At 45.3% G+C, this 15,058-nt stretch overlaps 1 protein-coding gene across 1 annotated transcript in view; it reads left to right on the top strand.

The window, feature by feature from the left end:
- Positions 1–15,058, top strand: part of NIPAL2 (NIPA like domain containing 2) — a 199,593-nt gene that overhangs the window by 183,018 nt on the left and 1,517 nt on the right. The window contains exon 10 of the mRNA XM_040354767.1: positions 3,477–3,571. Within this exon, the coding sequence (XP_040210701.1) occupies positions 3,477–3,571 (95 nt within the window). The remainder of the gene's footprint in view (positions 1–3,476; positions 3,572–15,058) is intronic.

Raw genomic sequence — 15,058 nt, 5'->3', positions numbered from 1 at the left:
AAGGGGGTGTAAGTGCCTGGTATTGAAGTGGTTAATAAATCGATCTTTAGCTGAGATCATATTTGTGATATAGTGAGACTTACAGACCTCCATATGACAGATTTACTACAAGTCCCCCACAATAAATGCTTAGTGGCCCCCGCACAGGCTAACAAAGTTTGATGAATTGGATGCTGCTAACCAGTGAGGGTGCAGGCTGGGGGAAGGTTTATCTAGATCCAAAGCACGCTGTAGAAGTAGGAAGAGATGGCCTGGCCATAGCCCAGCTGTTTTGGCCATATTTCTCTTGCGGGTCACAGGAGTACATGTACTTTTGCCCTGTGATCCAGAGTCACCTGATGGTGCGCCATCCCATACCTATGAACCTGAGCAAGCTGCTGGAGGGGCAAAACGGAGAGCGGTGACCGACAGTCACTGCTCTCCACTCAGAACTGACCGAGAGCTGAGCAATCAGTGGTCATGTGACTACCATAGTCTTAGAGCCAATGTCGGACTGCTGCAGCCTGGTGGTGGGTAATGAATGTTTGTTTATTTTTTTTTAAACCCCATACGTCTCCTTTTAATTGTAGCTGTATGAGTGCACTTTCAATAGCACAGTTGAGTACTGCCCGTTATACTTTTTAACACTAACCATTCAATTTTCAGGAAAAACTTTCTGGGCAGTGGCGATGCGTCCATAGTGGGCGCAAGAGCGCCGCCCCCTCTCACTTCTGCACTGCTGCTGAAAACAATACATAGATTCATGCATTACTTGAATATATGTATTGTCGCCGGCGCCGCTGCCGCCCACTATTTAGATGGCCGGCCCCCTGGCGAGTGCCAGCCATCTGATAGGCTTTCCGATTACAGCCTGTGGGCTGTAATTGGCTTCCAAATAGTTAACCAGGGGACGCATGGGGGGGCAATCTGGCGGTATTTTGGGGCAATCTGGTGGCATTTTACAGGGCAAACTGGTGGCAATTGATAGGCACAGTGGCGACAATTGATGGGCACAGTGGCGACAATTGATGGGCACAGTGGCGACAATTGATGGGGACAGTGGCGACAATTGATGGGCACAGTGGCTGCATTTGGCATGGCACAGTGGCGACAATTGATGGCACAGTGGCTGCGTTTGGCATGGCACAGTGGTGACAATGGCATGGCACAGTGGCGACAATGGCATGGCACAGTGGGGACAATGGCATGGCACAGTGGCGACAATTGATGGGCTCATTGGCGACAATTGATGGACACAGTGGCTGCGTTTGATGGCATGGCACAGTGGTGACAATTGATGGGCACAGTGGCTGCGTTTGGCATGGTACAGTGGCGACAATTTTATGGCATAGTGGTTGTGTTTGATGGGCACAGTGGCTGCGTTTGATGGGCACAGTGGCTGCGTTTGATGGGCACAGTGGCGGCAATTGATGGGCCCAGCGTTTGATGGGCACAGTGAGGCTGCAATTGATGATTTTTTTTGTTTTTTTGCTCCCTCCAAAAATTTGGAGCACCAGCCGCCACTGTTTCTGGGGTCTACCCCCTTCTTCTTGGTCTGAACAGTACTGATGCAGAAAGCCTGAGCAAAATGTTCAGAAAAAAAAATCAGCAAACACAACAGTCCCTAGAGGAATAAAAACACACAAATAGTACAGACCGTACACAACTGTATTGTCACAGACCTTTGAAAGCCTGTTGCAGTTGGCTGCCCAGGATTACAGGACACACAGGTCACAAATACACTATAAATCTGTCGCCAACACTTTGCTAAACATTAGGCAGTTTGATTTGCATCTAATTGTGTTGCTGATTTGCTTGATAAATGTCCTCAGTGTTGCAATCCTTACTATAAAAATGTGTTTGATTATAAATGTGTAGCGCTACCCCCACAGGAGCCGCTGGTTAGATTTGGGATCTACTCTCACTAATTTATTCACCCCCTTCAAGCGGCTCGAACCCTCCCCTGGCACACCAGACAAATGCAATAGTATTGTGACCACTACTTGACTGGGGCCACAATACCGGTAGCACATATGAGATATGCAATGACAATATATTAATGTTGTTACCTTTCGCTGACTTGCGACTCTCCAGAGTAAACACACCTCACAATAAATGCAGTTAAACCAAGAAGAACTTTACTTGGCATGCAAGAATAAAAAGAGTAAACAAATATTTACACACACAATTTTTATATATCTCTGTCTCTGCAAAGGGCCCTTTGCGAGAGTCAATAAAACAACAAAAAGAATGTTAACAGAATAAGCTCTATAATCAACGTTAAATGATCTATGCTCGCGAGCTCCCCTAGTGGGCATTGAAGTGCAATTGCTAACAAATCTCAATCAGGCCTAGCCTGCTCAAATCCAGAAAGTTCCTCAGCGACGAAGTCTGTTTGTAGGCTCGTTGGTGCACTTTTTAATATATTTGTAATCCACAGGGATCTTTAAAACTCAGTCTAAGGTGTGATCAACACAGGTGTAATGTACCGGTCCTCCAGTCAGCATCAGTCAACATGGCCAGCGTGACTTTCAGACATTCCTTAACAGATCAGCAAACAGTATGCCCCTCTCTGAGATGTGAGGCACTGTAAGTCACAAACTATTGGGTATGGAAACTTGGGCAAGTGCCCTCTCACCCGAACAGGCCCAGTCCGCCTGAATCCGTCACCTAAGACACGCCAATCAGTCACTGCTCCGCAGCACACAGTCTCCGGTACCCGACTCTCCACTGTTACGATCGTCAGCTGGCGAGCTTCTCCGGTTTCAAGAAGGGATGAGCTAAAGGCACTTGGTCTTGTCTTTCTCCCGATGTCCGACCTCCGGATGGATCTCCTCTCAGGCTTCAGGCCTAACTGTGTGGCCGTGATACTCTCCCCTGCTCCGCATAGGAGAAGGCGCTGATCCCAAGAGAGCGAATCCAGCTCCTCCTTGCCTTTAAGTAACCTCTCCCATAAGGCTGTGCGGAGGTGTCATGTGCTCCAAGAAGGCAGGGCATTGTGGGAAGTGTAGTCTATTCCTACTAAATGTCAATGGAGTCATTTCTCCTGATACTTCTAGTCCCACAATGCGTTGCTTTCATAGAAATATAAACACGTGTGTACAAATGTAACTGGAACTCTGGTCGGGATTCAAGTCTTAAATAGTCCATGATGGTATGACCCCGCTACAATGGTTTTTGTGTAAAGTAACAAAAAATCTATTTTGCATATATTTTTCAGCTTCTAATAAAAAGTGAGTGGTGTATTTATTAAAACGGTGTACTAAATAAATTCTTTAAAAAAATAGTTTAAGCCGGCAAATTAGTCACAGTTTACAATCACATTTACTGATGCATACTGTGACTTCTAAATTTGGTCTGGGCATCTAGACATCAATGACCTCTGGTCATGAAAGGGTTAAAGTTCTCATCATTAAATCCTTTGCTTTGGTTTTACATCATCTGGTGCTACAATTATACGGTTCTAGCTTTATGTATAATTCATTTTATTTCTGCAGGTGCTTTTTATCTTTCTTTGGGGTTTTCCTAATTGCAAGAAACCAAAAGAAGCATTCTTTCCAAGAACCGTATATAAACTTTGGTGAGATTCCCGGTGAGTATACGTATGACACTCTGGGTATATAATGTACATTAGATATTGGCATACTCTACTATAGTCCCTATAGGCAAAGATGCTTTTATTGAGTAAAAAAAAAAAAAAAAAAACGCCAGCCAATCTATTGTAAAATATTGAACTCAAACCGGCTATGTAAGGCCTCGTACACACGGGCAAACATGTCCGATGAAAACGGTCCGCCGGACGGATTTCAGCGGACATGTCCGCCCGGAGATTTCTGTATGATAGCTGTACACACCATCAAACAGAAATCCACGCGTACGCGGTGACGAGGCCGCGACGATGACGCGGCCCTGAAAGTTCAATGCTTCCACGCATGCGTCGAAGTGATTCGACGCATGCAAGGGATGGCGGCCGCTCGGACATGTACGGTAAGTCTGTACAGACGACCGAACATGTCCGACGGACAGGTTTCCAGCGGAAATGTTTCTTAGCATGCTAAGAAATTTTTGTCCGCTGGGAAACGGTCTGCTGGACAAATGTCCGCTGGAAAATGGTACGCTAGGCCCTACACACGACCGAACTTGTCCGCTGAAAAGAGCCCGCGGACCAGTTTCAGCGGACATGTTCGGTCGTGTGTACGGGGCCCAAAAGGTATCAGAAATGAATGGTGGATCTCCACTGCAGGAAATTGCATACTTTTATTCCTCCCCCATTTTTTGACAGGTTGCTCTATCAGATTACCGCTACCCATCAGATTGTGCAATGGAAGTGACGTTCTGACCAAAAAAATACTTACTTTGCATGCGTTTTGCGTTCCATACACTTTATGATCTGACGGGTAGCGGTATTCTGATAGAGCACCCAATGCGGACATCTTAGTACACCCAGCTACATCTTCAATTGCAGAGTAATTTTTGCAATAAAGTGAGCATATATAAATATATCACAGACATCAATATAGTATATTTATTTATAATATATATAAATATTTATATATGCTAATTTTATTGTTGAAATTCTAAGATGTAGCTGGGTGTAGTAAGATGTCCGCATGGTGTCTTTTCCACTGCAGAGCTTGAACCACCACTAGGGGGCGAGAGTGTCCCCTGTGAAAGGAGAATGTGCACGAGGGGGCAGTGTTCTATCAGAATACAGCTACCCATTAGATCGGGGATAAGCAGTTAGCCATGCCTCTGCCTCTGGGTGTCATGCTTGATGCTGTCAGAGTCTCGCTATGCCTCATGGGACTTGTAGTTTGGCAACATCTGGAGGTCCGCTAATTGCTTATCCCTGCATTAGATCATAAAGTGTGGGGAACGCATCGCGCCGTGGATTGCATGGTGGAATGCATGCCGCATGCGCAGTAAGTATATTTTGGTTGGGACGTCACTCTGCACAGTGTTTCCCACATCACACCAGTGTGAACCAAGCCTTAAAGCGGAGGTTCACCCTAAAAATCATCTATATACCATTACATCCACCATACTGCTGACATCTACAGTATGCTGGTATTTTTTTTTTTCCGCTGTACTTACCGTCTTTTATAGTTCTTTTCACCCGGCTCCGAGTTCTCACTCCCGCGGGGAGTAGGCGCTCCTATAAAGAGGCGTAGATGATTGACGTGTGGTTAAGGCGCGTCACGCGTTCCGAAAATAGACGAACTAGGACTCGGCTCTATATGGCGCTATACGGCGCCTGCCGGGTAGAGCTGACTGTGCAGGCGCCGTAAAAAAAGCCGAGTCCCAGTTGGTCTATTTTCGGAACGCGTGATGCGCCTTACCCGCACGTCAATCATCTACGCATCTTCAAAGGAATGCCTACTCCCCGGGGCAGTGAGAACCCGGAAGCCGGGTGAAAAGAACTATAAGAAGGTATGTACAGCGGTGAAAAAAAAAAAATGCCAGCATTATGTAGATGTCAGCAGTATGCTGGATGTAACGGTATATAATTGTTTTAGGGTGAACCTCCGCTTTAAGCAATACAGCTTGGCAGGGCTTTTTTTCAGGGGGAACTTGGGGGAACTCAGTTCCACCACCTCTGGCTCAGACCCGTTGGTGCCTGCTCACCACAATCACTTGTAAACACAGAAGTCTGGTTTCTGTGTTTACAAGTGACAGCTTTGCACTCTGCATGTAATGCAATCCTGGTATTTTATGCCTCTTTAAGACCCTTCTACTGTTTGTGAAATCTGAACGGGGTCGTGGTTGAGTTCCTGCACCTATTTTCTGAGAAAAAAAGCTCTGCAGCTTGGCCATTTTTCTCCCCTTGGTCTGCTGATTGGAGGAAATCACTCTGCTGTCAATCCAACACTAGAAGGTTGCTAACCGGAGAAAAAAGCGCAATGTACCATTCTCCCACACCCAATTGAATACTATTCTGAATGGAAATTAAAGTAAGCTGATAGAAAGGCAGATCTGGGTAGTTATACTTCACAAACTGTATTTAAAAAAAATATAGATTTGATTTTTCTAATATGCTGAATGCTTAACTGCATCTCTTCTATCTTCCTGGAATTCAGCTTTGACGTTCTTAGCTGCAAAACAACCATTTAAACACACATATATTTTATTAATCCCTGCCGCTGTTCAATAATAGTATATGCCAATCTGCACACAGCAGCCACTTTGTTAGCTAAACCAATTTGTGATTAATACATGAACCGAAGCAATGCAATGCTAAAGCAATTTATGATTAATATATGAGCTGAAGCTAAGCACTCCGAGAACATGCTTCATTTTTACAGTGATGTGTCTAGTTGAATATTTCAGGCCATACGATGGCTTCCTCCCATCAGAAATTTGAACAAATTATTAAAAAATGTGGTTTTGTAGAAGAATGACTGTAATGTGTTTTATAATTGCTCGTCCTAAGACCCCATACACACTATTAGATTTTCTGTAGATTTTTGTCTTCAGATTTACCCAAACCATATAATATGAGGTCAAACCTTAAAGCCTCGTACACACGATCGCATTCCCATCGGACAAATTCGTGGAATTTTGTGCAAAGGGCGTTGGTCGTGATCTTGTTCTGCAAACAGACGGCAAAACTTTGTCAGCCAACAAACACGAACGTAGTGACGTACTAGATATACTATGTGGTTTTTCGGCTCTTTAGCGCCATCCTTTGGACAACTTCTGCTAATGTTGTGTTATGGTTAGCATTGCTTCCGAGCAATACGTGTTTGTACTTTGGATTTTTTTGCGAAGGACTTCTGTACACACAATGAAATAATCCGACAGCACACATTTGTTATCGGAAAATTTTAACCACTTAAGACCCGGACCATTATGCAGGTTAAGGACCTTGCCCCTTTTTGAGATTCGGCACTGCGTCGTTTTAACTGACAATTGCGCGGTCGTACGACGTGGCTCCCAAACAAAATTGGTGTTCTTTTTTTTACCCACAAATAGAGCTTTCTTTTAGTGGTATTTGATCACCTCTGCGGTTTTTATTTTTTGCGCTATAAACAAAGATAGAGCGATAATTTTGAAAAAAATTCAATATTTTTTACTTTTTGCTATAAAAAATATATAAAAACATTTTTTTTAACTAAGTTTAGGCAGATACGTATTCTTCTACCTATTTTTGGTAAAAAAAATCACAATAAGCGTTTATCGATTGGTTTGCACAAAATTTATAGCGTTTACAGGGGATAGTTTTATTGCATTTTTATTATTAATTTTTACTTCTAATGGCGGCGATCAGCGTTTTTTTTTCATGACTGCGACATTATGGCGGACACATCGGACACTTTTGACACATTTTTGGGATCATTGTCATTTTCACAGCAAAAACTGCTATAAAAATGCATTGTGTACTGTGAAAATGACAATTGCAGTTTAGGAGTTAACCACTAGGGGGTGCTGTAGGGGTTAAGTGTGACCTCATATGTGTTTCTAACGGTAGGGGGGCGGGGCTGGACGTGTGACGTCATTGATTGTCTTTCCCTATATCAGGGAACAGATGATCAATGACACTGCCACAACAAAGAACAGGGAAGGTGTGTTTACATACACACCTCTCCCCGTTCTTCAGCTCCGGTGACCGATCGCGGGACACCGGCGGCGATCGGGTCCCGCGGGCGTGGTCACGGAGCTTCGGACCGGGTCGCGAGCGTGCCGCAGGTACGTGATTGTGCCCAACCGTGCCATTCTGCCAACGTATATCGGCGTGAAGGGGTCCTTAAAGCAGAGGTTCACCCTAAAAAACAAGTTTCTACTATGCCATCCAGCATACTAGCGTGAGCTACAGTATGCCTTTATTTATTTTTTTGGCGCCGTACTCAGTTTAATCCATTAGTTTTGTTTGACTTCCCGCGGGGAGTAGGCGTTCCTATGAAGAGGGGAACATGATTGACGGCCGGCTATGGCGCGTCACGCTTCCCGAAAATAGCCGGAGTAGGACTTGGCTCTTCACGGCGCTATATGGCGCCTGTGCACAGACTAGGAGCTGATTGCGCAGGCGCCGTGAAGAGCCAAGTCCTATTTCGGCAATTTTCGGGAAGCGTAACGCGTCATAGCCGGCCGTCAATCATGTTCCCCTCTTCATGGGGAACGCCTACTCCTCGCGGGGAGTCTAAAACTTAACTAATGGATTAAACTGTGAGTATGGCGCAAAAAAATAAAATAAAGGCATACTGTAGCTCACGCTAGTATGCTGGATGGCATGGTAGACAAAAAAAATTTTTTTTTTTAGGGTGAACCCCCGCTTTAAGTGGTTAAAGCATGCTATCCAACAAAATCCGACAACAATTGTCCAATGGAGCATACAAACTGTGGGATTTTCCGACAAAAGCCTTCCATCACACAATTCCCGTCGGAAAATCCGATAGTGTGTACGAGGCTTTAGTATGCTGCTTTTGACAGCCGATTACGGATTTTGATCAGACAAAAACTGGATGTGCAGGCCCCAAAATTCTTGTCTGATGTGACCACAACGTCGCATTTTCTTTTCATTAGTACTGTTTTCTGCCAAATAAAAATCTGAAGAGCAAGACTAGACATGCTCAGAAATTAAAGAACACATACAAAACAATTGAACACATTACGTCACTTCTGACGGTGAATTTTGTCATCAGAAAATTTTCTGATGTTGAGTACCCTCTTCACTTTTGATTTGAGACTATCATCCAACAAAAAACTGACGAAAATTCGTCCAATAATCTGACGGTGTGTACGAGGCTTTAGGCTGCACTCTCACAGGTGCTGGTTGTAGCAGTAATTCCAGCGCCATTGGGTTTGGGTCTGCAACTCTCTGTCAGATGTTTTCCAAGTTGGTGTAAAGACAGAGAAGCATTAAAAATGAGAGGGCGTTGGCATCAAACAGGAGTAGATGTTGGCGCCTGCGTTCATTTTGGTCTAGTATGAACTTGACTCTTCACCAACAACACGTGTGTTTGGCTTAGTATACTTTATAGACAAAGGGCTAGATTCAGGTAGAATCGCGCATTGAATCACGCTACGCCGCCGTAAGTAAGTGAGACGAGTGCTGTATTCACAAAGCACTTGCCTCCTAAGTTACAGCGGCGTAGCGTAAATGTGGCCGGCGTAAGCGTGCCTAATTCAAATGAGGATGAGGGGGGCGTGTTTTATGTAAATGTGTGGTGACCCGACGTGATTGACGTTTTTTACGAACGGCGCATGCGCCGTCCGTGTACATATCCCAGTGTGCATTGCTCCAAAGTACGCTGCAAAGACGTATTGGTTACGACATGAACGGAAATTACGTCCAGCCCTATTCGCGAACGATTTGCGCAAACGACGTAAAAATTTCAAAATTCGACACGGGAACGACGTCCATACTTAACATTGCGTACGCCTCATAATAGCAGGAGCAACCTTACACCGAAAAAGCCTAACGTAAACGACGTAACAAAATAGCGCCGGGCGTACGTACGTTTGTGAATCGGCGTATCTACCTAATTAGCATATTCCTTGCGTAAATCTACGGAAGCGCCCCTAGCGGCCAGCGTAAAATTGCACACAATTATACGCCGGCGTATTCAAGTTACGTCGGCGGAGGAAGCCTATTTTTTCAACGTATCTGCCTTTGAGAATCGGCGTAAAGATACGACGGCGCAGATTTGAAATTACGACGGCGTATCTGGAGATACGCCGCCGTATGTTGTTGCTGAATCTAGCCCACAATATACTAGCTCGGGATAATTTGACGCCTGTACGGGGCTTTATGTAAAAGTGGAAAGGTGTCCTGTCAATGTCCACAACTGCATGTGCAAACTGCCTCTTCCTTTATTTCATTTGCATAGTCTGCCACTGGTATCACAGAGAGGCAGCCCCAGCAAGGCAGGGAAGACCCTGAGATGAAAGGTAACAGGGGAACTAACCAAATAATCATTTGGTATGGGATCACTCATGGTATACTAATCAGTTGCTGTGTGATAAAGAACTACTCCTCATTGACCAGAATTGTGAGAGCTACATGGTCTTCATGAAAACTTGCTGTTTTGTTTGGACCCCCTCGTGAATTTGGCCCCCTTGTGTCATAGGCTACTGCAAGGGCAGGGCTTTTTTTCTTAAAGAATAGGTGCAGGAACTCCTCCTTTTCTCCGCCCCTACACACCTCCTGTACCACCCCCTTGGTTCCATCCCCTGTCCGCCTCCCAGTACTGCCCTTTCAGACAATACAGAACCAAGTATCATTTTGTGGTGCTAATCAATTTGTATGGAATTTGGTAATGTTCACAAGAAAAGCAGTAAAATAGATGCCTTGCAGCCAGCAACAATAGATCCCCCTAACAACAATGGACCACCCACACCAAAATTTCACCTCCAGCAACAATAGACTCCTAGCAGAAACAAGAGATCTCCCCATTGCCAGCATCAATGGACTCTCTGGCAGCCAGCAATAGTAGATCCCTCCCAGCAACATAAGACCCACCCCCAGAAACAAGAGATCTCCCCATTGCCAGCATCAATAGACTCTCTGGCAGCCAGCAACAGTAGACCCCTCCCTCAACAGTAGATCCCTCCCAGCAACAACTGACTCCCCAGCAACATAAGACCCACCCCCAGAAACAATAGGTCCCCCACCAGCAACCATAAACCTCCTCAGCAACAATAGATCCCCTCCAGCTAGAATAGATCCCCCAGCAGCGAGCATCAATAGACCCTGCAGCACACCCCAGCACCCATTGCCATTACATACAGTCAGTCCTGGAGGTGCCGAAATTGCGTTCTCGCTGGGAAAAAAAGCCCTGTGCAGGGCAGGGTGTCCAGGTTCAGGATGCTAGTAATAGTATTTCTATTAAAGTGTATGATGTACATATGTGGTTAGCGATGAATAGTGTTATAGGCAAGTATAAGCTATAGCGTTGTGAACGCAAGTCCCTGGTAAGGCATCCTGAGAACTGTAGTTCCACCAGAGACAGCTGTTGCTCAAAATTTTTTGGGGGGCGCAAACAAACTGAAAAAAAAAAACATCAATTGCAGTCACTGTGCCCATCAAATGCAGCCAGTTTGTCCCCTCAAATGCAGCCAGTTTGTGCCCCCAAATGCAGCCAGTTTCCCCCCAGCCCCGCACTTGCCTTCCTCGGGTCAGCGCTGTCCTCCTCCACGCTCCCTCGACGTCTTCTCCCACCCTCAATGTCGCTTTAGCCAATCAGGTGACCGGTAACCAGACCCGGTGCACCTGATTGGCTGAGAGGCGGGTCAGTGTTAGGGAAGCGATTCCCTAACACAGCACTGATTAACCAGGGAATGCACAGCCTGTGCGCCCTCTGGTTAACCATTTTGAAAGCCGATTAGAGCCCGCAGGCTGTAATCGGGAAGCCTATTGGAGCCTCTCGCTCTAATCAGGCACTTCCAAAACACTGGCGCTCAAAAGGGGGCCGGATATCTGAATAGTGAGCGACAGTGGCAACAATAGATAGATTCATGCAATGCATGAATCCATGTATTGTTGATTGATGGGTGCAGGAGAGAGGGGATGGCGCTCCTGCGCCCACTATGGACGCACCGCCACTGAGTTCCACCAACTTACAATAACTTTTATGGGATTTTCCGAGTCTTGAAGTTTGTACTGTTTATTACCATGTCTACATATGTTAGATCTTCCTGCATGAGAACATTTCCATGCCATCATGTTTATCCCAATTGGAGACCTCAGCAGACAGGGAACTGGGAACATTGCAACATACTACAGGAATCCCAATTAGACCTGGGCCAGGAGAGAGTCCCCTAGGTTGAAGATTATCTCATTTTATCCTATGAATCATTTCAGCTGCATTGAGAAGGGTGTGACCGGCAGATGTATCAAACTGTGCAAATAACTCATTTATACTGCAACTTTAACTCTGTGTACTAAAAACAAGCAAGGGTTAACAACCTAATGATAACTGCAGAAGTCATTAACATTTCTCCATGTGATTTCCATTTAACTGATTTATGAACTGCTTGGAGCGAGGACAAGCAACAAGTGACCATGACCATTCGTGATTTTATATAGATGTTTAAAAGTGATTATAACCATAAGAGCGTAATCGCCCAGACGCAACCTATCCACCTGGATGAATGTCTGTTGGCTGAGGCCCTCTGAACGTGTTTTCTCCTCTGAGCACACACATCAACATTTTACAGCAAGTGGGAGCAGGCAGACGGCTTCTGCTTCAACTTCTATTTGGGGAAACAGTAGCAGTTGGTCGGGTTTTTCAAACCAATGCAGTCAATCATTTTCTCTGTGATCAAGTGAGGAAGGGGAAGACATAAACAAGAGATTGTTGTCTTGTCTGTCCTGATCTGGTAACTAACCCTCCATGGCTGTGATAAGTAGGAACCTTTTTACACTCAAACCATTGACTGTCCTGAAGGAGGAATAACTCTCTTAACCCGTTCCCTACCGAGTCATTGTAAAATGACGTCGGCGGGAACCCTCTGTCCCTCAGACTGGACGTCATATGACGTCCTTGCCTTCTCGGGTGGCTAGGCGGAGCACGCGCTCCCCCACCGCATTGCTCGGGACCCGGTGCGCCTGCCCGGCGGCCGCGATGTGCGCCGGGCACCCGCGATTGCCCGGCGCACATCACGGTAGGACCATGGATCTGTGTGTGTAAACACACAGATCCATGTCCTGTCAGAGGTGAGGAGACAGATGTGTGTTCCCAGTATAGAGGAACACACATCGGTCTCCTCCCCTTGTGAGTCCCCCTCCCCCTACAGTTAGAACACACTTTAGGGAACATATTTAACCCCTTCAGCGCCCCCTAGTGTTAACCCCTTCCCTGCCAGTCACATTTACACAGTAATCAGTGCAGTTTTATAGCACTAATCGCTATATAAATGTGAATGGTCCCAAAAATGTGTCAAAAGTGTCCGATATGTCCGCCGCAATGTCACGGTCACAATAAAAAAAAATCGCTGCCATTACTAGTAAAAAAATAAATAAAAATGCCATAATTATATTCCCTATTTTGTAGATGCTAGAACTTTTGCGCAAACAGATCAAATACGCTTATTGTCAGTTAAAGCGATGCAGTGCCGAATCGCAAAAAGTGGCCCGGTCATTTAGCAACAAAATGGTACGGGGCTTAAGTGGTTAAAGCCACTTGCACTGTATTGACCTGCACTGACTCCTTGGGCTGGCAACTCAACCAGGACATCATGCTCTGGGGGAGATTTACTAAAACAAAAGCATGCAAAATCTGGTGCAGCTCTGCATAGAAACCAATCAGCTTCCAGGTTTTATTGTCAAAGCTTAACTGAAAAAATGAGAAGCTGGCTGGCTACTTAAAGGAACACTAAAGGTTCGTTTTTTATTAGATCAATTGATTGCTGTAAGCTAGAGCATTTAAATATCACTTGCCTCGTTTTTCCTTTTGACCTCCAAAATACAGTAATTTAGGTTTGAAAATGGCATTTCCTGTCTCTCCTCTTCTTGCTTTCCACCAGCATCTGAGCCGTTTTGCATGGTGGAAAGTAGAATGTGCTCACCCCCTCCCTATGACTACAGCCCTGCGTGAAGATGCTCTCTTATCCCTCACAGGCATGGAGGCTAAGCCTAATGGGAACTGTAGTTCCCATTAGGCCGTGATGTAGCAAGAATGAATGCGCACCGCAAACCAGGAAGTCAGTGAGAATAATGATTCAGGAGTGCTGGAGGTGAATAAAACGGCTCGATTTCAACAGGTATCAAACTAGTTATAATGCAAAACATTACTTTTTACTTTATCAGCTACTGTCAGACTTTAATTTAAGAGGAAAATATTTTTGTCTTTACAACCCCTTTAAAGTTCTGAGTGACCAGTTTTAGTAAATGTCCCCTTTATGTGCTCTGAGCATATACCTGTAGTTGGATGCTCTGCTTTAGCATTCACTTTCAGTTGAGACTTTGCCTACCTATTGAGTTACTGACCTGGAAAAAGCATGCAGTAAAGTATGAAAATCCTCAAACTCCCATCATGCATATGTGTTCTAGGCCAGGGGCCTCCAAAAATTCTAAACAAAGGTCTGTTTATTGTCCTTCAGACTCTTGGAGGGCTGGACTTTGGCCAGCGGGAGTGAAAATTTTCCTGGCATCAGTGGGAGTAAACATCTGCTATTAGGGGGAGGAATAGTGCCCCATTGCTGGTATCATAAGGAGGAATAGTGCCCCATTAATGGTGGCAGTGGGAGAAATGGTGCTCCATTGTTGGTGTCAGATGCAACGATGTATCCTGGCCTAGGCCAACAAGGGCCAGGCCTAGGGCAGCACTTTGCAGGGGGAGCAGCACGGAAAGAGTCCCCGCCGGCTTGTGCTTCACTGTTAGTGTAATGCAAGCTGCTTCTATTTTTGACTGTCCTATCCTCCTGGACCACAAACCTTCCTCACTGTAATATATGTTTTCTGCTGTATTGGCATGGTTATATCTTCTTAGTCCTCTCCATAAAATTATCAGAAATTTGTGTTTTAAAGAAGAACTATAGGCAACACTTTTTTTTTTTTTTCATTTTGGATAGAGTAAGGGAGGGTTATAGCCATGGGCGTCCGCTGAAATTTTTTCAGAGGGGGGGATGGGCGCTTCGGCAGTGGTGATAGTCGCATTTTACCCTTTCTTTGACCGCTAGCGCCCCCCCCCCCCCACTAAAATGTAAAAACTCCCCACTGTGCCCCCTGCATCTTTCAATATCTCTTTGTCACTACTGTGTACCCCCTCTCCATAACTGCACCTCTGGTCCCCTTTACATTACACAGCACCCTGCATCACTGGACCCCTTTACATTACACAGCACCCTGCATCACTGGACCCCTTTACATTACACAGCACCCCTTTCCCTTGACTGAAACACTACACTATATTGACAGTATATTTATTTCAGGTCTAAAAGAGGAACCATTTGGAATGAGGGACAAATGATTCCAGAAGAGGGACAGGCACTCTAAATAAGGGACAACTAGAAACTATGCCGTAGGCTACAACTCTGTGTTGTGTTTGCTCTGCGTCTCCAGACTTGCTAAAAACACATCAGAAAATAGTCTAGTGTTACCTGTGGCAACAGATGTTGGAACAAACAAAGCACAGGCCTG

The sequence above is a fragment of the Rana temporaria genome, chromosome 5, assembly GCF_905171775.1.
Source record: "Rana temporaria chromosome 5, aRanTem1.1, whole genome shotgun sequence".
NCBI lineage: Eukaryota > Metazoa > Chordata > Amphibia > Anura > Ranidae > Rana > Rana temporaria.
This window is presented reverse-complemented; position numbering and strand designations above follow the sequence as displayed.